Genomic DNA, 27393 nt, shown 5'->3' with positions numbered 1-27393 from the left:
ACTTTGAAACTTTGGCCTGGATTGCTTTATGTGGATATGAAGAATCAGAAGTAGAATTATTTTGACTCTCACAAGCAAATAGGGGGGCAGTGGGCTTGCTCCCAAGGCTAGGGGACATTATATGAAGCCTGGATTTAATCCTGGTTCCATGACATGTCTGAATTGGCCCACTGGCTGTGGGGCAAGCCCCACTTCAAGGGGATATAGGATTCCTGAAAGGGACGCAATATTTTAAGGAGTAATAGGATCCTGAGGCCAGTGGAATTTTTCTTCTTCTACAAGCCAAGACCTGGATAAGTGGTAGACCCACACTGAACTGGTGAGGTTGACTGAATTCTCAGAGTCTATTCATCCCAACCTAATATTATAGAGAAACCATCTGAGAAAATTCTCCAAAATTTCTCCTTTGAAGGAACTCTGAAATACTCTTTGAATTTTGAATTTCCAGTCCTACTCCAATTTGGTTTGAGAAGGAGGAAGCTCAAAGAGTTTACCTTGGTATTAATTAAAGTTCCCTATGTGTGGTTTATGCTGAGAGTCACAGATGTTTTGTTCTATTCCCTTTCTATTGCCATTATCAAATTAGTGATTAATAACCCCAAGTCCTCAAATCAGCAACAGGTTGCACACATGAGAATTTTTGTACATTCACTTGCGCAGAAGATTATTGGTGTTGGGTTAAAAAGTGCCAGAAGGTACAGCAAATTCTGGTCTGCCCAATTTAATTTCTGCATTGATTCCCACAGGACTGGGGAGGAGGCATCTCCTATTAGGACACGGATGCCAATTTCCCATCCCACCTCGAGGGGTGAGTTTGATGGGCTTGGGAAGTCTGAAGAATCGTTTATTCTCAACCTAATTTTTATCTGATTGAAGCATGAACACTTTTTCTAGTGTGGCTTTCATTTGAAAATAGTTGGTGCTTAAAAATATAGAACACAATGCATGAAGTCTTTAACTATTTCAATGGGACTAGCTCAATTCACATCATGGAATGGTAAGCTCATTAAAGTTGCAGAGAAGGAAAGTTGGAGATGGCTGTTATGGGTAGGGTTGGAGGACACTAATTTTGAGGATTTATTCCAACCTGAAATGCAAAGTGAAACCCTCTTAAAAACAAACCTATGTAAACCAAAAACCAAGGAGAAAGCTATAAAGTTGTTTGCATCCCACTGTGTCCATAATTATCCCGCCTCATTCCCAAATAACATCTTTGAAAGAATCTACCATGCACAGACAAGTTATGATTCTGGAAACAACCAAGGAGTATTCATAAAATGCAACTGTCAGACTGCAGTGGAAAGCAAAAGTTTGCATAGTCCTCATGATCAGACCACTGTTTCATAATGTTCTAAATATATAAGAAAATGAGATTCAAGTATTAATATAACAACACAATTGTTCTGATGAATGTTTATCCTGGGATTCAGGGGAGAGTCCAACAGGGTGGAAGGGGGAAAGGAGTGCAAAGACTGGTGACTGTATGTGGATTCATTAGCATGGGCTTTACTGATAATTTATCCTGTTTCCTAATGAAAGCAAAAAAAGAAGGGAAAAAGCCTCACCATGTCTCTATTAAAAAGCAATCAGATTTGGTATGTTGGTGACACTTTAAAGAGCACATTATGTGGGAAAACAAAATAAACATTTACCCTGGCAAACGAAAGTAGGCTTGGGGTTTTGACATACTTGGCAGGCAGGCAGAATTATATTCACATCAAGCATACAGAAAAGCTAATTTAATATTTAAATATTTGCTTAAGTAATACACTATTTTAAAACAACACATTAGGAGAGACATTTTTGTCAAGACATTTTAAAGATTCTAGTAAGAACACTCCATAGAAATAACATATTTATGTGAGATCACGGACTTTTGTTCTCTTTGTCATACCCCACATTTACTTTCAGGAGATAAGATTCACTGTTGTCTTAGCACTGAACCCTTCATAAAGTTTCACTTATGACTATTATCTAACCAACATTCTATGGAAGCAAATGTCAAGAAATGTATTGTTTAAAATATAAGCATTTCTCAGCACTATCAACATGCAGAGCATTATATCTAGCCCAGTGTGCCAGCAAGACTAATTTGGGTCAAATTTCAGAAACATCTCATACATAGTTAGATATTTTAAATACAGGTTAATAAATTAGAGATTTCAAATAAATATTTGTAAATGTGGCTCATTTTATTCTCTGCTTTATTTTTGATATTGCATTAGTAATGTTTTAATAATGAACTACTTTAAATAATAATGTTAACTGCCTTGTGCAGTCTATAAATTGAAAGGTGGAATATAATCCTTTTAGATAAAATAATTAAACATACAGCAAGACGGACATCTTTGGGAGATACACAGTAATACTCACCTCAGGTAGTGTTTTTGTTTTCTTTTTAGAAATGAAAGAATGCAGATGCCAACTCCCTTTCAAAACACCACTTTAACTGAAAGTCACTTTGGGGGAAATTTCAATTGAAAAGCACACTATAAATGTACCAAACATCTTGCAACCTGTGTGAGAAATACTTAACACATAGTATTGGACATGGGAATCTCATATTGGATTAAATCTGAAAACAAGGGCAGATTTCATCTGCGCATGCATATATACAATGGGACAAATGGAGAGAAAGAGCCATCAGGCTCTGATTTATGAAGCTCTATAATGGGAGCTGGGAGTTCAGCTAGAGGGCTCTGAAAATTCTGACTATACTGAAAGTTTAATATGACTCCTGCTCATTAGCAAACAGAGGCAATTTCTTATAAAGAAAGTCATGTTGAGGAAAATCTTCAACAGTCTTTAAATTTCACATTCCAATTAAGAGTTCATTCTTTACTGCACTTACTTGAAATAATCAGAAGAATATCGTCTTTACAAGTATTCTGGGCTAAGGTCCTTTTGCACCCAGTGAAAGGCAACAGGAAAAATAATCATTTCTTGATTTTGTGTTTGGGGGTGGGGAACACATTTCTCAGATCAAATATTAAAACACATTTCCTAACAGTTCACAAATGCTTTGCAACCTTGAAACATTAGGAATGAATGGATCTTTATTGCAGTCAATGACCCATAACAAAAGCAAGACAATACAACTTGTTTCACAAAATACAGAAAAGGAGTGGGGGTGGGGGGAATTAGTGAACCAATCATTCTAATACCATTTACTCAAACAATTTAGATCTAATCTTGACTGCTGCTGCACAAAATTTAGCCACATTCAGTGTTATACATTCACTACAGTCTCCTAACAGAAAAGAAACATACCCATCCTCAGTTCTACCAGGGATATTCAATAAAAGAGGGGCAATCAGTTCAGAACGAATATCCTTATAGAATAAACAATATAACAAAACATGAGTTACCGTTTCTACACCTTGGCCACAAGGACAAATCCAGCTGTTAATAGGAATTTCCTTATACCTGCCTTATACTACAGCTGATGGTAATGCATTAGGACCTGGACCTGTAGCTAGTCAAAAATCTCTCTTCTATTCTCATATAGGAAGCCCATACCTGTATAATACAGATTCTGTACTAGTGCTTTTCAGCACACGAACATACAAACTCTGGTCATTCACCAACTTTCCGTTTCCACCTCCTATTATAATTTAGAATACATTAAGTGCAGAGTCATGAGCTACAGCTGAAATTAAGCTGCAGGCTTTTTCACACCTGTTTGTAACCTTTTCTTTAAATAAATCCTTGTAGTTCTTCAGTACTAAAGAACTGTCTCAAGACCTCTTGCTTTGCTGCTTTCTCACCAAACTGGTTTTGCTTTGCTATTTGGGGACTAAACTGCCATTCTTCCTAAGAAAATATATTTGTATGAAAAAAATATTGTGCAGAAATCAATTTAGACTATTGTCTGTATTCCCAGTTTTCCTTCCTCCTCCCCACTGCTGCCCTCTCTGCTCCATATCACTTTTTATGATGAGAAAGGCAAATAAGGGAAATTAATGTTTGGCTCTGGAACCTGCTACAGCGAAGAACCAGGAAAAACCTCAAGAGAACATCAGCTATTAGCCTCTGGGTTGGGGTGAAGGGGCAGATTCTTATATTTAACATCCTCCAGGAATCTTTGTGCTTGAAAACAAAGTGTATACTTCCTAAAATTTATATTTACCTATTTATTTAAAATGTTTATATCCTGCCCTTCCATACTATACATATCAATCCAGTGTGCAAACATGAGAAACTTTATTCATCTTTGTGAAACTCATGTGTTTGCTTGCCTTTATACAGAATAAACCAGATTCAAAGGACTGTCATGCAAATTGTTATTGCACTGAAGAACAGGTAAGAGTATTGTAGGCATTTTAAAAATGGCTTATAGTGCTGGTGAATCATTTGTGTATTGTGTTGTGTATTGTGTTGAATACAGTCTGTATATCTATCTTGTGTTTTATTATTTTAACATAGGTCTTTGCAGTTAGTTCTTTGATAAGGCACTTGTGTAACATTTCAACACTAGCTTTGGAATTTGTTCAAGATGTATAATTATTTTGCTTATATGTTCCAGCAAGTCAACAGATTTTTTTTGGGGAAATATTCAAATTAATAAAAATAGTACTAAAGCCACACACTTAAAAAAAATCTACATGCATTTTTATTGTATCAGTCTCCTCATGGCATAGGTAAGGGAAGCGATAACCTAAGCGCCAGTTAAATTCCACAATATATCAAAATGAGCAAGGAAGCTATTGTGTTCAAAAGAAAAGTCCAGGATTTGTTTTGCCTGTGAGCATGTGCTGGATCAACAAAAGAACAGCCCTTTTTGAATATAATTATATTGCATAACTAGCAGGTTGACTGCCCAGAGTAATCCACACAGAGTAATTCCCCAAAATTCCACACTTCCTACTTTATCCTCAGAACTCTTCCGTTTTGCAGTCACATCTTCATGCTCTAACGTGTCTACATTACCCAGTAGCTGATCTGCTGTGACTTCACAGTGAGGCTTTATAGCAAAGGGCAACTTGATGATGATGATGATTTATTTGTTAGCCACCCCATAACAAATTGTTCTCTAGGCAGCTCACAACACAACATTAAAATATCCAACAAAAACACATAAGAATCACAACACACACACACACACAATACAAAACAATTTAAAAACTTGTTTTTAAAGTCAGTTTTTTAAAAAATCGAATTTTAAAAGTCTGGGTGAACAGAAGTCTTTACTTGGCATCTAAAAGAACAATGTAATAGTGCCAGGCGAACCTCACTGGGGAGGCTATTCCATAAGCAGGGTGAAACCACCAAAATGGCCCTCTCCCTAGTAGACACCTGCCTCACTTCATTTAGCAGGAGCAGGGCCTCTGAAGAAGATCTTAAGGTCCGAGTCAGGACATATGGGACAAGGCACTCTCTCAGGTAACCTGGTCCCAAGCTATTTAGGGCTTTAAGTGTTAAAACCAGCACTCTGAACTGGGCCTAGAAATGTACTGGGAGCCAATGCAGCTGACAAAGCACTGGTGTTTTAATAGGATTAAAACATCCAGTCTCAGTTAATAATCTTGAAGCCCTATTTTGTATTTGCTGCAGTTTCTGGTCCATTTTCAAGGGCAGCCCCACATACAATGCACTGCAGTAATCTAAGCGAGAGGTTACCAGAGCAGGAGTAACTGTAGCCCATCTATCTCTATCCAGGTAAGGTTGCTGTTGGAGTATCAGCTGAAGCTGATAAAAGGCGCTCCAAGCCACAGAGACCACTTGAGACTCTAGCAACAGTGCTGGATCAATGAGAACCCCCAAACAGTGAACCTGGTTCTTGGGGGGGGGGGTGCAACCCCATCTAGAACAGGCTGAACATCATTCACCCAAGCAGAGGAAGGCACCACCAAAAGTACTTCTGTCTTGTCTGGACTGAGTCTCAATTTGTTCACCCTCATCCAGACAATGATTCAGGACAGGCACCGTCTCACCTGTGTCTGATGAGAAAGAGAGAGAGAACAGTGTCATCCACATACTGATGACACCTCAGACCAAATCTCCCGATGACCTCTCCAAGCAGATTTATGTAGATGTTAAATAGGGGGAAGAATGGAACCCCGCGGAACCCCAAAGCATAACTGCAAAGGGGTTGAGCAGTAATCCCCCAGCACCACCTTTTGAAACAGGCCTTGAGTTAGGAACGGAACCATCTCCAAGCAGAGTGGAACTACCACCACACCCAAGAAAGTCAGCCTTTCCAAAAGGATACCACAGTCAATGGTATCAAAAGCAATGGAGAATTAACAAGAAAAAACCAAGAGAATTAACAACATCACACTACCCCGCCTCTCTCTCTGCACAGGTCATCCCACAGTGACCAAAACAGTTTCTGTTCCAAAGCCAGCCCTGAAGCCTGATTGAAATGGATCTAGATAATCAGTTTGCTCCAAGAGTGTCTAGAGTTGGTCAGCCACTACACGCTCAAGCATCTTGCCCAGGGAAGGAATACTGGCCACAGGCCTATAGTTGTTTACATCCTCTAGGTCCAGATTGTCTCTCTTTAGGAATGGTCGAATAATAGCTTCCTTCAGTGGAGCTGGGACCACTCCCTCTCTCAGTGAGGTATTTAGAACCTGCTGGATCCAGCTAGAAATTATTTATTATTTATTTAAAATATGTATACCCTGCCCCTCCAGTGCACTACTGCTCGGGGCGGAAATTCCCTCCCGACTAGATTTAATAAGCCATGAAGGGCAAGGGTCAAGCATGCATGTGGTTGGCAGAATTCGACTAAACACTTTGTCCACATCCTTGGGCACCAATAATTGAAACTCCTCCAGCAGAACTAGATCAGGTATTATTCTGGACACCTCTACCAATGCCACTGCATCAACTGCAGAGTCCAACTCATGGTGAACGTATGTGACTTTACCCTCAAAACGCTGTGCAACTGGGTCACAGTGTGCAACCAAGGGTTCTAATACATCCTGCCCAGGGCCAGATTTCAAGAGGCCCTGCACCACCTGGAAAAGTCCCACTGAGACATTGAGAGGATGCAATGGTGGGGGGGAGTTTCTTCTGTTACATCACTGCCACAGAATAGGTTTGATAGTGAGCTCTAACCTCAGACTCACCCTGAGTTTTCCTCCACTTATGTTCCAGTTGTCTCCCAGCTTGCTTCATCGCCCTTGGTTCAGGTGTATACCAGGGCACTGCACAGGCTCTGCTTTGAGGGAGAGGGCACTTGGGAGCAAATGTGTCAACTGCCCGAGCCATCTCGCTATTCCACAGAGCAATTAGAGCTTCAACAGGAGTGCCTGACATAGCAGCTAGAAAATACCCCAGGGCCCTCAGGAATCCATTGGATTCCATCAGTCTCCAGGGGCGGATCATTTTAATACGTTCTCTAACATTGCAAAATGGTATAGGCGCTGAGAGACTAAACCTCAGAAGGAAGTGATTTGACCATGAAATGTCCTCTTTGATAAGCAGGGTCTGCCCTCATTTGCATCTGAATGGGAGACACACGTTTGAGCATTGTAGATATTCCCCGCAGGGGATGGGGCTGTTCTGGGAAAAGATTCTGCATGCTTGCATGCAGAGGGCTCCAAGTTCCCTCCCTGGCATCTCCAAGATAGGGCTGAGAGAGACTCCTGGCTGCAACCTTAGAGAAGCCGCTGCCAGTCTGTGTAGACAATGCTGAGCTAGATGGACCAATGGTCTGACTTTTTAGAAGGCAGCTTCCTATATTCTCATGTTCCTATGAGCATACTCCCAACTTTCAAATCATCCTCCTCCTGTCCAGTTGAAAAAACCAGATCCAGAGTGTGTTGGGCTAACATGTTGGGACTACCAACTATGATACTACCAACTATACATTTATTCACCAAGACGCATTTATTGGGGCGGTATACACATTAAACAAACAAACAAACAAACAAACAAACAAACACACTATTGGCTTACCCAATCTAATATCACAGAGGGACTGGGTAGCTGAATGTTAAGCTGGCAGATGCTAAATGGGGATTTAGAAGAGAGTACAATTTGAAACTCAAAGTCTCTGAGCAACTTCTATTCAATTTAATCCCTCCCATTACTGCCCAGATGAGATAGGCTTATCATTGGCATATATTCAATGGTACAGATCATTTGGACATTTTCAAAGCCTTTTGCTGAAGACCAACGTCTTATGCAGACTACAGTAAAATGGCAAAAGGGGTGCATGTTAGAATGGACAACTTGGGAAGGAACACCCACTTTGACTTCTCTAGAACAATACATAATGAGGCTATTCACACGAACATGCAAAACTGGCCTAAGGGAGGCCAGCCTGATTTTGCATGTGCATGTAAACCGCCAGGATCAGACCTGATCCTGGCGGCTACACGGTGGCAAACCCACCTATTTTGCCACCCTATTAAATGAGGTTAAGGGAGCCAGCGGACCCTTAACCCCCACGGCTGCTTGCAGGGGGGAGTCCCATAATGCACCGCAAACTAACGCAGTGCATTATTGGAGCTCTGAAGGTGAGGCGATGTGCAGCAGTGCGTCCCAGCCACCAGGGAGCTGCCGCTCATCTGGGAGGGTGATCCGCTCACCCAGAGAAGGAGAGGAGATAATCTGCGGGGAGGGTGAATGTAACCCTCTCTCCTCACAGACCACCCCCGAGCTCTTCTCACTGATCATTAGAGGAGAGCTCCAATATGTTTTTTATATATTCCACCAAGTTGTCCCAAGCAAGTTGTGTGTGTGTGTGAGATGGGTGAGCTGGAGTGCTTGGTTGCGAACACAGAAATAGATATAGTGGGCATAACAGAAACATGGTGGAACAGTGAGAACCAGTGGGACACTGTTATCCCTGGGTATAAACTCTATAGAAAGGACAGGGAGGGGTGCCTTGGGGGAGGGGTAGCACTGTATGTTAAAGAAGGGATAGAATCTAACAAGCTAGAAAACCTAGGTGGACTGGAGTCCTCCACAGAAACCCTGTGGGTGACTATACAAGGCTGGAAAGGGAACGTGCTATCGCCCTCCGAATCAAAATGCCGACAGTGACTGGGAGTTGCAGGAGGAAATCAGGGAGGCGTCAAGGAGAAGCAGGGCTGTAATTATGGGTGATTTCAATTACCCACACATAGACTGGGTCAATTCACAGTCAGGTCAGGACAGAGAGGTCAAATTTCTAGATACACTAAATGACTGTGCCCTAGAACAGTTGGTCTAGAAAACAACCAGAGAGAAGGGAACCTTGGACCTGAGTGACACCCAGGACCTGGTGCGTGATGACAGGGTCATCAACCCTTTAGGGAACAGTGACCACAGTGCCATCAAATTCAGCATACATGCGGGGAGAGAATCATCAAGGACGTCTAACACAGACATTTTGAATTTCAGAAGAGGAAACTTCTCCAAAATGAGGAGTATGGTGAAAAGAAAGCTGAAAGGGAAAATCAGGAGTCACTTCGCTCCAGAGTGCATGGAGTTTACTCAAAACCACAATACTAGAAGTCCAGTTAGACTGTATACCCAAAAGGAGGAAAGGTACCACTAAGTCCAGGAGGATGCCAGCATAGCTAACGGGTACCGTCAAAGAAGCCATAAAAGGGAAGAAGACTTCCTACTGAAATTGGAAGGCCTGTCCAAACGAAGAGAACAGAAAGGAAAACAAACTCTGGTAAAAGAAATACAAGGTGACAATAAGGGAGGCAAAAAGAGAGTTTGAGGAACATTTAGCCAAAGTATCAAGGGGAATAACAAAAACTTCTTTAAGTACATCAGAAGCAGGAAACCTGCCTGGAAGGCAGTTGGACCATTAGACAATGAGGAAGTGAAAGGGATTATTAAGGAGGATATGGAGGTTGCAGAGAAGCTGAATGAGTTCTTTGCATCTGTCTTCACGGCAGAGGATACTGAGCATATACCTGTTCCTTAACCAGGCTTTTTAGGGATGGAGGCTAGAGAGCTGAGTCAGATAGAAATGACAAAGGATGATGTTCTAAACTGTCTGGAAAAACTGAAAGCTAACAAATCACCAGGGCCGGATGGCATCCATCCAAGAGTCCTCAAAGAACTCAAATGTCAAATTGCCAACCTCCTTGCTACAATATATAACTGTACCAGCGGACTGGAGAGTAGCAAATGTAACACCGATTTTCAAAAAGGGATCCGGGGCGATCCAGGAAATTACAGGCCGGTTAGCCTCATGTCCGTTCCAGGGAAATTGATGGAAAGCATCCTCAAGGATAAAATTGTAAAGCACCTAGAAAAACAGGCCCTGCTGGGAGTGAGCCAGCATGGCTTCCGCAAAGGTAAATCTTGCCTCACCAACCTTTTGGACTTCTTTGAGAGTGTCAACGAGTGTGTGGCTCAAGGTGATCCAGTTGACATAGTCTACCTGGACTTCCAAAAAGCTTTTGACAAAGTTCCTCATCAAAGACTCCTGAGGGGTCCCCCAGGGATCTGTACTGGGACCGGTGCTTTTTAATTTATTCATAAATCATCTAGAAGCAGGGGTAAGCAGCGATGTGGCCAAATTTGCAGATGATACCAAACTCTTTCAGGTAGTGAAATCCAAAACGGATTGTGATCAGCTCCAAAAGGATCTCTCCAAACTGGGGGAGTGGGTGACAAGATGGCAAATGCGGTTCAGTGTTAACAAGTGTAAAGTGATGCACATTGGGACGAAAAACCCTAACTTCAGGTATATGCTGATGGGATCCGAGCTGTCAGTGACGGACCAGGAGAGGGATCTTGGGGTCATGGTGGACAGCTCGTTGAAAGTGTCGACTCAATGTGCGGCAGCTGTGAAAAAGGCCAATTCCATGCTAGGGATCATTAGAAAGGGGATTGAAAATAAAACTGCTAACATTATAATGCCCTTATACAAACCTATGGTGCAACTACACTTGGAGTACTGTGTACAATTCTGGTCACCACATCTTAAAAAGGACATTGTAGAACCGGAGAAGGTACAGAAGAGGGCAACCAAGATGATCAGGGGCCTAGAGCACCTTTCTTAGGAGGCAAGACTACAACACCTGGGGCTTTTTAGTTTAGAAAAAAGATGACTGCGGGGAGACATGATAGAGGTCTATAAAATCATGCATGGTGTGGAGAAAGTGGAGAGAGAGAAATTCTTTTCCCTCTCACACAACACTAGAACCAGGGGTCACTCCATGAAACTGCTTGCCAGGAGGTCTCGGACCAACAAACGGAAGTACTTTTTCACACAACGCGTGAGCCACTTGTGGAACTCTCTGCCACAGGATGTGGTGACAGCCAACAACCTGGATGGCTTTAAGAGGGGTTTGGATAACTTCATGAAGGAGGAGAGGTCTATCAATGGCTACCAGTCAGAGGGCTGTGGGCCACCTCCAGCCTCAAAGGCAGGATGCCTCTGAGTACCAATTGCAGGGGAGTAATGGCAGGAGAGAGGGTACGCCCTCCACTCCTGCCTGTGGCTTCCCGCAGCATCTGGTGGGCCACTGTGCGAAACAGGATGCTGGACTAGATGGGCCTTGGGCCTGATCCAGCAGGGGTATGTGTGTGTGTGTGTGTGTGTGTAGATAGATAGATAGATAGACAGACACACACACCAAGTTTTTGTCTGTACAAGGGGAAGGCTGAACTCAGGGTGAGTTTTGCCCTATTTACATTCCACAAGCTGTATTCAATATACACAGGTTTAGTTATTCTCATATTATGTTGAACACAGGTGCAGCAGTACACTTCCTATCTGTGCCATGCATTTGAGGGACCTGTACCCAAGTTGACTTTTATAATGAACACAAGTACAGTCATTCACACAAAAACATGTACAAGTGTGAAGATATCTCAACCTCCTCTGGCTACAGTATTTGTTTCTGCAAACAAATGCTGTATCTGGGCAGAATGAGAGAATGGGGGATGGCTACAGAACATGGTGGTGTCAGGAAGTGTGGCTATCCAGTGTACCTGGATACACTGTTTCCAATTTCAATAATAACTGAATAGTCATTGACTGTTACATTTCTGGGGAGATTGCTGTTAATTTTAGTTTGGGTGAACTGCGTAATTAGCTATTAATGGCAATTGTTGGCAATTGTCCATTTAAAAGGTAAAGTGTGCCATTAGGCAACTATAAATCCAGTTCAGCAGCTTTGGGATGCAGAATAAAACTAGTTTATGTTCCCTTGCTGGTGAGAAGCTCCTTAATTTTGAGATGTGTGTGGTTAAACATTTGGGAACCTACAATCTATTTGGAGATAATATACGATGATTGGGTACAAGATCATTAGCATTTGATATGAACTGACACGGCTGGCATTTATAAATATTTCCAATTATTTGAAAGCGGATGTAAAGTGTGCATTCTTTTTCTTTTTTTCAAAAAGTTGTTTGATTTGGTTTTCATAATGATTTGGGACCTATTACCAGATGTTATGAGTAGCATGGTGCTTTTCCTACAGATGTCTGCAGCCTGTGAGAATCAACAATGCTTTGAACAACACCCCCAGTATAACAGTCCTCTTGTCGTCGGTGCTGTATATTATAGCATATGAATCCCACACAAGTGGATGAACAAACTTTAAATAACAACATCTGACAATGATAGAGGGGGAAAGTTAGAAGTCTGACAACGTCCTGGAAATGGTTGTTAGGCCTTGGGAAATAAAATCTGGGACAGGAAGGCTCATCCTTCTTTTGTTTAATCAGACTCAAACCTTATTTTCAGTTATTTCATTCTACAATTCACAATGTAAGGTTTTACCAGCATTTAAATACTAACTGTAATTCCTTTTAGAAATGTAATTCAAAAACTTACTTTTTTGTGAAAATTAGCATCTCAATACAAGGATTTGGGGATGCTTCACGCACTAGTGGTCATGCAAAAACTAAATACATGAGGTAGGAAAATACTGTGGTTTTGGATGTCAGAGCCAGATCTTTGCCATATACACATGTCTTTCAAAACACATATTTATTTCTGGGTAAGGCCCTCTCTCAGCAACATCTCTCCTAATCCTAAACAAATTTACTTGGAAGCAGGTTCCATCGAATTCAGTAGAATTTATGTTTACATGCACTTGTTTAAAATTAAGCTGTAAAATATACGAACAGAACACTTCTCCCCCTGCCATATCAGGGACAATGAAGAACAAGCATGTGTTGGCTCTATACAGCAGACTCCATAAACTCAAACTTCACCTTAGTCTTTCAGGTTGACATCAGGCTGGTGGGAGATTTATTCAGGCAAAAATTCAACAGGTGCACCCTTCAGAGCTGGGAGGCACCCCACACCTTTTCTCCAGCCTCACTGCACTCATTCCCAGCATCCCTTGCACAACTCCACATGTTAGATCCCAGCATTCTCACGACCCGTCTAGCCTTCCCCATGCCAGTGCTGGGTCGGGATTTAAATAACTACTCCCCACAACCCTACTCCCCACAACCAGTCTACCTCTAGCAACTGTTTCATTATTGTCTGCCTCAGCGTGGTTGGGAGAAGGAATATAGACATCGGGCTTCCGATCATTCTGACCTCTCAGCCCTACTATACATTGATAAAGGTAGCAAATACCACTGAACAGAAGTCTCCAGGTAGGAGAAAACAAATGCATGCAGTGAGAATAATGTCATAATGCATTAAGCAGAAATCCATCAGGTGCATCTATAACCAATGACTGTGGATAGATTGTAGACCTGCTGAATTTCTCTCTGGACATCTACTATTATAGGTAGCATTTTATGAAGCACTGTGCCTTAGAGAGATGCATCAGCTGCATACGGAAAACCTATTTTATATATTTATTACCACAGAAGGACAACAGATGTCATTGTAGTACTGCTCCTTGTCTCTTCTAACAGCTTTCTGAAATTCCCCATTACGTTCCTTCCTGAGGTCTTTCTCTTTCTTGACTTTGGCTTCTCTCCTCTAGTTGGCAATTTCCACCATCTGTTCTGAAATCCATTTTGCTGTGTCTTGGTCTTTGGCAGTCTCTTTTCACATTCATCCTTAACAACTTCTTTGATTTCATTCCACAGTTCCTCTGGTTCCCTATCAATGAAGTTCAGAACTTCAAAGTGGTTCCTGATGTTTTCCTTGACAATGGTGGGTACATTCTCAAGATCATATCATGGAAACTGGATAGCTTTGTTTTTCTGCTTTAGCTTGACTTGGAACTTGTACATGAGCAGTTCGTTATCTGTTCCACAATCTGCCCTCAGCCACATCTTTGCTGTTATAACTGAGCTCTTCCACCTCCTTGCACCAATAATATAATCAATTTTTCTGTGTACTCCATCATGGTAAGGTCCACTGGTTTGGTTGTATGAAGAATTTGTTAGCAATGAAGAGATCATTGGCTTGGCAGAAACTAACAAGTTGTTCTCCTGCTGCATTGCTGTTTCCTAGGCCATACAGTCCAACTGTGTTTTCCTCCTTACCATTTCCACCTTGGGCATTCTAATCTTCAGCCACCAGCAGCACATCTTGCTTGCATGTTCTGTCAATTTCAGAGTGAACTTGAGCATAAAACCCATCAACTTCCTCTTCTTCTGCATCAGTCGGGGCATAGACTTGAAAAACTGTCATGTTCAAGGGTTGTCCACGAAATCTAATTGATATTAAGCAGTCACTGAACGCATTGTACCCAAGTACTGTCATTGCGATATCCTTCCTGACTATGAAAGCAACACCGTTCCTTTTTTGTTTTTTGTGTCCTGAGTAGTAAATGGTATGATTTTCTGACTGAAAGTGTCCTATTCCTGTCCATTTTAATTCACTGATGCCCAAGATGTCAATCTGTAGTCGATTCATTTCCACATCCCCATTGTAATTCTGTCTTTGCAGCTTTGGATTTCCTTTTCGCACATGGCAACATCAGCAGCTAGACGTCCAAAAGGCTTTAATCTAACCGCGCCATAAATACCATCGGTACTCTGAGAGATCCTCAGCAGTTCCTCAGTAGCATGTTGAGAGCCATCCGACCTGAGGGGCCCATCATCTGGCACTATATTGACAATCATTCTGTTTTGTCTATCCATGTGGTATGCTTGGTAAAATACAGGAGTTGTTTACCATTACCTCTTCCCGCACATTATGAAATGATGCCTTTGTCACTGAAGTGATCATCTGCCTCCAACATTTCCCTATATCGCTGCTGTCCAATATAGGTGCCTGCTTGCTTTAGCTGGGCATCTGGGATGACATTCACGCTTTGGCTGACCCTACTGGGAGTATACCTCCTGGCATACTTTGCTCAACCCTCCCAAGAACCACCCCCCGCTGCTGCCATGATGAAGCAGCATAGCAGGACTTGGGCGGGACTGAACAGAGGAGATGAGCTTTATTGTTTGTTTTTTAAACAGCCCCCAGCCCCAATTTTTTGAAATCCCCTTCCCATTTTTTTTAAATAGTGTTCTATTCCACCTCATCCATTTTTAAAAAATTCTATTTCCAATATTCTCTTTTCATTACTGCTCCTTCCACTTATTACAGTAAGACTTACTGTTGAGAGATTGTGGTGTTCTTGCCTCAATTTTCTCTGTCAAATTTCAGGAGAATTGGACAGGTGGTTTGGATTTGGGATCAACAGAATGTTCTGGACATACAATGGCAGAATGAAGTTTTTACACCTCACATTAACAACACAGGCACTACTCTGCCTATATGGTGCTGGCAGATTCTGCACATTTTGACTGAGCAGAACCACAGAAGACAAACAGTCCAGCACATGGCCTCAAGAACAATATCTGGATGTTATCCATGGTTACTACTGTTAGATCAACATTTTGAAAGTCTGGTTCAGAGTATGCCCCCCCCACAACCCTAAAATAAACAAAGCAATCACTTCTGTTAGTATCAATAGCTTTCTCGGCTAACAAACTAATGATATACTTGTTAACCTAACTAAATATATTTGTTGCTAGAACAGCAGCCTTCAAAAGCTCTATTTTTAAAAGGCTGGACTTTCAATTCATTTTTTAATCTCTCTTTTGGTGGGTTTTGCAGGACCTTTTTAACAGTCCCACATTTTTTCATCCAGCTGTCTCCAGATGGAACCTACCTTCAAACTTGGTTGGCATGAAGTCTATTTGGGGGGTACTATTTTCTTCTATTCAAGTTATGGGCCTTCCAATGTTTATTCAAACATGAAATGTACTATGAAAGCAGTACGGTGCCTGTGCTGCTGAATTATTGCTATGTAACACCCAAGAGTTGGAAATATATCCCTAAACTAGCAGGCAGAGTGACAGATGAATGGTGTTCCTTTTAATCCTAAGGGAACAACAACTGAAACTCAACATTCACAAAGTGTGATATTGTTTGCATTCCAGTTCAGATTTGTGTTTGCACGTGTGTGTGCGCGCACAGGGTGCGGGAAGATCCCCATTATAAAGCAAGTGACAGCAAGTGATTTTATTTAAAAAGAAAAGACATTTCACAGTAAATCATAGATAGATAGATAGATAGATAGATAGATAGATAGATAGATAGATAATTTCAACTATAAAAAACAAATATGTGGAGTTTTAAAAATATTTTCTCTTTATCTTATCACAACATAGAAAGCTTATATTGGACAAAGAACCTTTCATATGGAAAGGTAAGTTAGAACTGTATGCTGGTGAAGTGCATGAAAGTGTAATGAGCACCTTTATGAACATCACCTTTCAAAGACTGTACATAATATTGCTTTAGATGCATTTAAAATTTATCCAAGATCTATGAAAGCACACAGAGTTGTCTACAAATCAATGGAGCATGCACAAGTATGCAACATTGTACATCATCTTTTAAAGTAGTTACATGCTGTTCCTTTGGCCTCAATGGGCTTACAAAGGTAGGCTACTAAGGACAACCACCATTTAGAGCACAATTCAACATATGATGGTATTAGTGTTATGGGAAGTCGCCACTTTGGACACCCTGAATACCCCTCCGTGCACCCCTTTACATAGTGTTGGCCTGGGGGACTTGCATTATTTAAAATCCAGGAAACATATGTGTACACTTTGGCAAAGGAAAGATCAGAAAAGATCTAATATATACGAGAAACCTGGCAACAGGTTTCGTATTTTTGCAGAGTTATGCTGATGCCCCAAGATTGACTTTCTGTATCAAAATCTACTTAGGCTTCCTGAGACTGATACTTTAGAAGCCCCTTTACCTGTCTCTGTTTGCTAACACTGTTTGACTGCATTCCTTCCTGCAGCCCCCAAGAAACCCATTAGCCATCCTGATCTCTCAGGATTACTTAGTCCCTGGACAAACAAAAGGGTCATCTTCCAGTCCATCAGGGTGATTGTTCCAGCAGGTAAAGCCCATCACATGTCTGGCACCAAGGTTTTCAACTTAACATATTCTTTACCCAACTCTGTCCTCCTTTGTCCTGACATCCAGAGGGCAGGAATTCTCTGGAATTTTCCAGACACATGGTTTTTGCCATATTTAAGGGGGTTGCATCTACCACCACAACCTGCCTTCCGGACCCAACCCCAGGTTCGCGATTCCACACCAGCTCAACTCTTCAGCAGGTTTGTTAGGAGATACATTTCCTGTCCACCCATGTCTCTGGGAATCATCATCTGCCCTTGATGTGTCAAATGCCTCTGAACCCTGATTTCCATGAATTCATGAGTTCTGGCTTAGACCGAGCTTTCACCCCAGGGGAAGGGGGGGATTATATTTGGGAGAGGATTATTTCCCTCCCCCAAACCTGTGTGTGGATGTATAGGACCAGACTGCTAGGAATAGGTTAGAACGATTCAGGATTTGCCCTTTCTGAACTGATGGGGTTAGGTTTTTGTTCTATTTTTCAATCAGTGTCTTCAGGAAGCGGGGCTCAGCCCTTTCCCCTGGGGTGAAAGCATGCTCGGTTTCAGTGTATTAGCACACACTTTCTGATAGAATAACATATGCTGGATTAGGAAGGGGGATGTTTTAATATCAGTTCACACAGTTACCATTTCTGCTTATATATTGGTGGTAAGTGTAATGTCTGCATTAGCATTTATACCTGATAATGAGTAGCTCAATGTGTGAAGTGATTTGAGTTAAAGTGCATACATGGACATATATTCCATGTATGTAAGATAATATGAAAATCTGACTTGTGGTGTTGGATCTTGAGTCTCTCATTTGTACATGCAAATCACCAGTTGATGCTACATTCATCAGGTAATGTATATTTGTGTGTTTATGACTCAGCACATATTCCTAATATAGGTACTATAAGTAAGGCCTAGGATTAGCATAAAAAACTTTTTAAATTTTCTGTGTATCCTGCACAGGAGAATACCCTGTGCATTCTAATACACTTTTGAGCTTGCAAAGTCTGAATCAAACTAGTTCTAAACAGACAACTTCAGTACTTCTGATAACCTGGTTAAAGCAAAAGCAGGTTGAGTTCAATACAGTACTCTATTGCCTACAATCAAAAGGTATCAAGTATTTTACTGCAGATAAGTTTTTGGTTAGTAGGTGAGACCTCCTTGGAACATTGCTTGAAACAATGCACAATTTCTCAAGTTTCACATATGTATACCTCCACCTCAATACCATTTGTTGTAGGTACTTAAGATGTAAATTGATAGGACCTATCAACTCTATTAACACAAAATAAAATGATTTGCTGTTATTTTTAGTTGCTTTTACAGTGCTGAATGCTACCGTCATCCGACTTTTGTTTATTTTCATAGTTATCCCCATCACTGTGTCAACAAATCTCCTTAATCTTAGAAGAAAGTTAACAGTAACATAGCCTACCCATGCGATTAAATGAGTTACATAGATATTTTTCATTTAGAAAATGATTGTAAGTTGTTTTATTTAAAAATATTTTGTTAATATTCTATAATAGCCACAGCACTTTTCCTTACGTCAGTGATGCCACTACATGATGTATCTCCTGGAAAGTCACATCATTCAGTTTAGACTGTAATTTTAAAAATTTGTAATTTTACAAAGATGGGTTGAAAGAAGTTCGGCATAAACAATGTTTGCTTTCTGTATAACTCATCCTAAGTGAAACCATACCACTGAACAATCATATCCTGTTTGGGCCATAATGACATCAGAAATACATGTTTATCATCTGCTTTGGACAACTGAGCATGTTTTTGGCCCAGGGCAAAGTGGAACTGAAAGCATTTGCAGTTGGCCAAACCAAGATAACCACACATTTCTGAGGTAATTGATACCGAAAAGGAACATAGCCTTTAGATCACAGTTCATGATTTAAGTACACTAATTCTTTAAATAAGGTTGTTAAAGATTTTAAAGTGTGCACTGGATGCCCTCCAAAACTTAGCATGCAGAAGCCATATTCTACAAAACATGGTAAATAAGATATTCTGTACTTTATATACTTGCCACCTCCTTATTTTAAGGGATGGAACACTCTCTTGTAAGGTTCTTAAAGCCCTGCTTTGTTTTTAAAAGTTCCAGGGGAAAGCGTAATGAATGCTTATTGACCAACCAGCTTTTGACAAATAAAATACTTTCCCCATTCTCCAATAAAATTTAATTTTTCCAATATAACAAAACAAGTTTTTAAGTTTATTTTTTAATTTTAAAAAATGTCTCTCTCACACACACCCACACTCCTTTTAAAAAGATGCATCAGCATATAAAGGTAGTAAGCATGCTTTTGAAAAGTGTAAGGTGCAGCTCTTTCCCCATGCCTTCTCTAACAGTTCTATTAAAAGATCTCCATGATAGGTATGCATGGTATAAGTGGAGTATAAGGTACTGACACTTCAACTGTAGTTTGAACTCCATCTAGTTCCTTAGTTTGTCTTTAGTTCTGTGCAGGCTCAATGAAACTGATACATGGTTCGGAAAACATGCTGAGGAAATTGGGAGAGGAACATACATACTCTCTTCCCTTTCGCCTCCCACATGTGAATACCCTCATCCCTTCCTTTATTGATTCTAAATCATGGTTTAGAACTGCATTTGTGCCAACATGGTTCCCATCAGTTTCCTGTAACAGCAATTCTCAGGTGTTGCTGACTACAGCTCTCATAATTGGGGTTTTCTTTTAACGAAAGGCGGTATAGAAATGTAAAAATAAATAAATAAATAAATAAAATAATCCCCAGCCGAAGGCCACTGCAGCTGGGCATGGGAATTATGATCAACAACATCTGGGACTCCCAACTACAGCGAACATTGGTTCTCATCTTAACCAAATTCTGAATTGGGTATGCAAACTTTGGTTAAGAGAGAAGCTGGCATTACCCATCATTTGCACAGTTAAGTGCATTGAGAACATTGGTTCTCATCTTAACCAAAGATCTCATCTTAACCAAATTCTGAATAGGGTTTGCAAACTTTGGTTAAGAGATAAGCTGGTGTTGCCCATCATTTGCACAGATGCTAAGTCATGGTTGAAGCCAACAGAGAGAGGAAGGAAGAAGAAAAAGCCAAGCTGCTCTCAGTCTCTTGACTATGATTAACAGATTGTCCAGTATTATATTTGCAACAAGTCTTAGTGAGAATAGGATCTGGAACAGTCCATGATATAGGAACATTACAGCTTGAGATTTCCGTCCCTTGTTAATGTCCAACAGCCAGCACAGAGGTTCCTTGCTAATAAGAGAATCAAGGCAGCTTTGCATTATTGATAGAGCCATTGTCACGGTGGAGTGACATAAAAAGAAATCTTGCTGTGATAATTTCCCCCCTCAAGTAGTTAATTTTTATTCTCAATTAGTTAAACCCATTAAGTAAATGTAGGAGATGCCAGAGTCTTCATTATAAGCTATCCTATCCAGAAAGCAATGTCTTATGGAGGGGCACTGTAAAGCAAAATGGTGACCGGATACGAATAAACATCATAATCTTTTTATGCTACCCTCCCAGTTCTAATGTAAAGTACAAGTTCCTATTATGATTCAAGGAGGAAAACTGCAGAATATGAACATGGTAAAACACACAGGTGCAAACTGTCCTTCATGTCAATGCAAATCAGCAAAGATTTGGGATGCTTGAAGTTACAAAAGAGAATAACGGAGGGGAAATGTCATGTCACGAATATCTTAACTAGCACTTCCCAAAGTGGAGAAAAAGACTTGCACACCCACAGATTAGCCTAATAGAAATGTTGCATACATTAAGACTTCAGTCAGTTAAATATATGGCTAACTTGCTAGGAGGGTTTTATTATGCAGAAATAGCTATTCAACTCTGACCAGTGAAGAAATACCACATATACTCAATTCTAACATTCCAAGATAATTCAAGGTAATAAATGTATTACAGAAAAACTTTAGGATGCTACCCTATAACAGCTAGAAATCAAGCCATTTGCTCATTTTTACACTTTTACTTAAATGGCCAACAGCTGAGAACGAATCATGGAATAGCTGGGAAATGGCAAGCTATATCAACTCACTACACAACAATTATCAACCTATCAGTTCCTGATCACAGAAAATGTTTATTTAATAAATTTATAACCTGCTTTCCAAGCTTTTATTACATAGCCATGCAGCTGAGGACTTCAGCGAGTACTATATATGGGGGATTTCTGTTCTGCCTTTTGCTGTAGGGCATGGCTTTGCTCACTTGCCATGAACACTCTGCTTTATTGAAATATTCATTGCTGGCCAAGGCATCTTTCACATGAGACTAGGGTTGCCATGCTCTGGCTTTCCATATCTGGGTGTCTAATTTGCATATTATGTAAATTGACTTGAAAATAATTTTTGAGCGGAATAGTGACTACACGTTTTGCTCTATAACTCCACTTCTATAAGGGCTAGAGCTCAGCTTTAAAAAAAGAAAAGAAAGAAAGCTGAAATCTGAGCAAATCTAGGTGGGATAAGCAATCTGGGTGAGATGCTTAAAATCCGAATGAAAGTTGAAACCCAGAATTTTGGGGTGCACAGCAACTCTACATGAGACACATTGTTCAACCTGTGAAGATTACAATATAAGAGGGCTAAGCTGACGTGTAGACAGAGATTGTGAGTTGAGGATCTTACCATAGAACAGGTAGTAGATTAAATGCTCTTTGGCTAATTCTGTGATGTAAAAGTGCCAAGTAGGATCCAGGTACAGAACTTACCTCCATTCTCTCTTGCTTTACATCATCAATCTCATCATCTTCAAACAAGGCCAAGAGCTCTCCAGTCTGATCAATAGAGATTAAAAAGTCTTGAGCGATTTTTTGACGTTTGTTGGAGCTACTGCTGCTACTGCTGCTGAGTTTGTCTGAAAGTGAAAAACAAACAAACCATATTGTTTTGGGAATGCATGTGCATTCATTCCCAAGTGATCACACGCATTCCCATATTTTGCCAAAGCCTCAGTCTTTAAATGAACAAATGGCATTAATTAGCACATACAGATAGACACTACATACCGCATTTACCCAAACAGAAGACAACCCTGAATTTAAGATGATCCCCTTAAAAAATATGGGTTAACTATAGTTTATACTATTAACTCAAAAGGATGTGGACCCTGAATTTAAGGTGCCCCCACCCCATTTCTAACATCAAAGGACTTGGAAAAAACCTTGTTTTGGATTCAGGTAAATACAGCACCAAAACCCATGTATATGCAAAACACAGTACAGACAAAGAATCAAGTTTGACATTTTAAGACTTTGCTTGAGGCTCCCTTTGACTATGTGTCAGTTTCAGATTTGGGGCAAAGCTGTTTAATAAACCATGAGTGTGAGGTTTACAAAACTATAACATTGCTCATGCTGGTAGCTATTTCAGATTACTGTTTCCTCACTCTGAGGTGACTTTCTCAACTGTCAATTTATGGCAAAGATCCATACTGAACACATTTTTGTGAATGGGTTAGATAGAAAATACATGAATGGCATTTCTGCCACCTCATTGCCACAGCAGCTCCCTTTCCTCCCCATAAAATCTACTCAAGAACAGTGTAGGATGGGGTTGAGGGCTGCTGTGGATACCAGAACGCCACTATGTGCGAAACAAAGGGTCTATCTATTCAAACAAGGCACCTTTGGATAGAACTGCATGAGTCTTCCATGTGATCCATCAGCATATCTTGTTTTTTAAAAGGCTCAGCAGGATAATAGGACCTAATGAGTCTATTTAGAGGAATTTTGACTCTGCCACAAGTGATGTGCTAGAAGTCATGTCAGGGCGAAAATGTAATAGATGAATGAGTTACTAAGAAAGTGAGATTAAACAGAAATAGATAAGGAGCATAGACATGGTGTGTGGATGTGGGTGAGTGCGAGTGCATCCACACACTCCAGGGCTTGGCAGTTCTCAGGTCCAGCTTGCCATGGCACCTGAGCCACACAACAAACCAATGCAGGTTATTCCCTCCTTCTCCTGTTTGCATTGGTTCATTGCTTGCCTGAGAAAGGCAGACGTAACCATAGGGAAGAGGACAAGCCTGCCCATCCCCACTTGTTTCTTCCTCCTCCTTGTGGTCACATCAGTCTATCACTTGTATAAGCCAGACAGGCACAACCAGAAAGGGGAGTGAGCATGTAGGGTGGGGGCAAGCAAGGAGGAGGGTCCATCCCCCTCAAAAGCAGAGGGCATTTCTGGGGAAGAGCAGTGTCTCCACTTTCCCCCAAAACAGAGGGCATTGCTGGGGGTGAGGAGCGAGTCTGCTCCTTCATGGAGTGGAGAGCATTGCCGGGGGTGAGTGGCCAATTTATGCAATATCAATCTATTTAACAACAAAAATTCATGTTTAATGGGTTAAATATTTAATACCAGTTTAATTGCTATGTTTTCCCCATAAAGAATTCTTGAAATTGTCATTTTGGAAATGATGATGAAAACTCTCTGCTAGAGATTGCTAACCCCTCAAAGAGCTAAATTCTCAGGATTCTCTGGGAAACTCTCAATACAGTTTGGTTTATTTTTTTAAATTGAAGATGTTTCTAGTTTAAAAACCAAAAAACCCACCGAAGTTACTTTACATCACAGGATATAGATTGTGTCATAAAGTCCAACAGTGGTCAAAAGTTATACTTCCAGAACAAGAATAAATATCTCCCCTTCATATGTTGAGCTAAGATACAAGGATCTCCTACAAATTAATTTTATTTGTTCAATCTATTTGTTTTATTTGCTCAGTTTTTATACCACCTTTCATAAGACATCCCAAGGCAGATGTCTTATGTTTTGGTTAATTCACATCTTTAAATACAGTGAGGGAAATAAGTATTTGATCCCCTGCTGATTTTGTCCATTTGCCCTCTGACACAGAAATGACCAGGCTATAATTGGAATGGTAGGTTTATTGTAGCTGTGAGAGACAGAATAACAACAAACAAACCCTCAAAAGCCCAGTGCCCAAAAGTCAGCGATGGATTTGCATTGTAGTGAGAGAAATAAGTATTTGATCCCTTCACAAAAGATGTCTTATTACTTGGTGGCAAAACCCTTGTTGGCAATCACAGAGGTCAGACGTTTCTTGTAGTTGGCCACCAGGTTTGCACACAACCCAGGAGGGATGTTGTCCCACTCCTCTTTGCAGATCCTCTCCAAGTCAGAAAGGTTTCGAGGCTGATGTTTGGCAACCCGAACCTTCAGCTCCCTCCACAGATTTTCTATGGGATTAAGGTCTGGAGACTGGCTGGGCCACTCCAGGACCTTCATGTGCTTCTTCTTGAGCCACTCCTTTGTTGCCTTGGCTGTGTGTTTTGGGTCATTGTCATGCTGGAATACCCATCCACGACCCATTCTCAATGCCCTGGCTGAGGGAAGGAGGTGCTCACCCAAGATCTGACGGTACATGGTCCCGTGCATCGTCCCTTCGATGCGGTGAAGGTGTCCTGTCCCCTTAGCAGAAAAACACCCCCAAAGCATAATGTGTCCACCTCCATGTTTGACGGTGGGGATGGTGTTCTTGGGCTCATAGGCAGCATTCCTCCTCCTCCACACACGGCGAGTTGAGTTGATGCCAAAGAGCTCGATTTTGGTCTCATCTGACCACAACACTTTCGCCCAGTTCTCCTCTGGATCATTCAGATGTGCATTGGCAAACTGCAGACGGGCCTGTACATGTGCTGCCTTGAGCAGGGGGACCTTGCAGGCGCTGCAAGATTTCAGTCCTTCACGGCGTAGTGTGTTACCAATTGTTTTCTTGGTGACTATGGTTCCAGCTGCCCTGAGATCATTGACAAGTTCCCCCCGTGTAGTTCTGGGCTGCTTTGTCACCGTTCTCATGATCATTGCAACTCCACGAGGTGAGATCTTGCATGGAGCCCCAGACCGAGGGAGATTGACAGTTGTTTTGTGTTTCTTCCATTTGCGAGTTATCGTGCCAACTGTAGTCACCTTCTCACCAAGCTGCTTGGCGATAGTCTTGTAGCCCAGTCCAGCCTTGTGCAGGTCTACAACCTTGTCCCTGACATCCTTCGACAGCTCTTTGGTCTTGGGCATGGTGGTGAGTTTGGAAGCTGAGTGACTGCTTGCTTCTATGGACAGGTGTCTTTTATACAGGTACTGTAACAAGCTGGGATTAGGAGCACTCCCTTACAGAGGGTGTTCCTCATCTCAGCTCGTTACCTGCATATAGTGAAAAGACACCTGGGAGCCTGAAATCTTGCTGGTTGATAGGGGATCGAATACTTATTTCCCTCACTACAATGCAAATCCATCGCTGACTTTTGGGCACTGGGCTTTTGAGGGTTTGTTTGTTGTTATTCTGTCTCTCACAGCTACAATAAACCTACCATTCCAATTATAGCCTGGTCATTTCTGTGTCAGAGGGCAAACGGACAAAATCAGCAGGGGATCAAATACTTATTTCCCTCACTGTACATAGGAACCGTATCTCCAAGAGGAGTCCCCATGCTTCTCTGAGTCAGTGTGGTGTAGTGGGTAGAGTGGCTAGAGTGCTGGACTAAGACTGGGGAGACCCGAATTCAAATCCCCATTCAACCATGATACTAGCTGGGTGACTCTGGGCCAGTCACTTCTCTCTCAGCCTAACCTACTTCACAGGGTTGTTGTGAGGAGCAACCTAAGTATGTAGTAGACCACTCTGGGCTCTTTGGAGGAAGAGCGGGATATAAAATGTAAAATAAAAATAAATAAAAGAAAAAAAGAAAGGAAAAATGCCTTTTGACAGCAAATGTTCCTTGTACAGTTCACCAAAACCCTTGCTGCTACTCTGACAAAAATCAGAAAACAAAGGCTTCAAACCCTATCTCTCTTCCTTGTTCTGTACAGTCATCCCTTGTCAATCACGGTTTTCCCAATCGCGGATTTGAGTATCCGCGACTGGGAAATTGTAACCACCCTCGCCAACCATGACCTGAGTATCTGCAGTTAGGTGAGTTTTTTTTAAAGGGTGGGGGTGATTACTGGAAATCTGGGGGGTTCATTTCCGGTGGTCCGGGGGGTTCGTTTCCAGGGATCTGGAGGGGGGTGTTCATTTCTGGGCATGGGGGGGGGAGGGTTCATTTGTTTTTTACCTTGTTTTTCAGTTTCGTAACTGCGATTCCCCTAACCCTGTTTGCAATGATTCCCTATTGCTTCCCAACCGCAAATTCACCAGCTGCGACGGTTTCCCAGAATGGAACCCTTGCAGTTGGCAAGGGACAACTGTATTGGCAAAGTGTCGTTTTCATATTGCCCAACTTTGCGATTACCTGGATCAAGATTCCAGTTTGCCAAGCTTATAATGTTCAAACGTTAAGGTTAAGAGGAGAGCTGGTAGGAAACATGACTTGTCCCCTTAGTTAAGTAGGGTCTGCCCTGGTTGCATATGAATAGGAGACAAGAAGTGTGAGCACTGCAAGATATTCCCCTCAGGGGATGGAGCCACTCTGGGAAGAGCAGAAGGTTTCAAGTTCCCTCCCTGGCTTCTCCAAGATAGGGCTGAGAGAGATTCCTGCCTGCAGCCTCAAATAAGCTACTGCCAGTCTGTGATAACAATACTGACCTACATAGACCAATAGTCTGACTCAGTATATGGCAGCTTCCTATGTTCCTATGAAAATACTCATTATTCTTATCAATACTTTCTATTCCTGATGAATAACGCTTGAAACATGTATGGCCAATTTTTTCTTCCTCTTAATAAATTCGACTCCTGTTTTCCATTGATGTTTTTGGTTTCTGGGTTGAGGTTTGTAAACTTCCGCCCCCAGTTTGCTTCATTTTCTTTCAGTGGTACCTGTCAAAGAAGCAGCATTGACTCCTATACGGATGTTAAGGGGAGATTTTTATTTGCAGCAAGGACAAAGAGGAATAGTTTTGGGAAGGAAGAGAGCTTCTGTCTCCCCTTCACTTCCCTTTCCAAAGACCCATCTTGCTGCATCAGATTCCAAGTTGCCTTTGCCTTTCTCCATAACTCCCAAATAAATCCTGTTTCCTTTCTAGTCCAATACAAAAATAGAAACATAGCTCTAGTGTCCTTCCTCCTCCTCCAGATCAGTCATTTTCCAACTTAACCATCTGCACTCAGTTTCTAAAACAAGGATTTGACAATCACACATATAT

The 27393-nt window shown here is 41.4% G+C and overlaps 1 protein-coding gene across 9 annotated transcripts in view; it reads right to left on the bottom strand.

Moving 5' to 3' along the window:
• SUPT3H (SPT3 homolog, SAGA and STAGA complex component) overlaps positions 1 to 27393 on the bottom strand; it is a 376915-nt gene that overhangs the window by 107262 nt on the left and 242260 nt on the right. For all 9 annotated transcript variants that reach the window (XM_053284109.1, XM_053284108.1, XM_053284106.1 and 6 more), the window contains one exon: positions 22002 to 22147. In XM_053284109.1, the coding sequence (XP_053140084.1) occupies positions 22002 to 22147 (146 nt within the window). The remainder of the gene's footprint in view (positions 1 to 22001; positions 22148 to 27393) is intronic.

Source organism: Hemicordylus capensis, chromosome 1 (genome assembly GCF_027244095.1).
Source record: "Hemicordylus capensis ecotype Gifberg chromosome 1, rHemCap1.1.pri, whole genome shotgun sequence".
Taxonomy (NCBI): domain Eukaryota; kingdom Metazoa; phylum Chordata; class Lepidosauria; order Squamata; family Cordylidae; genus Hemicordylus; species Hemicordylus capensis.
This window is presented reverse-complemented; position numbering and strand designations above follow the sequence as displayed.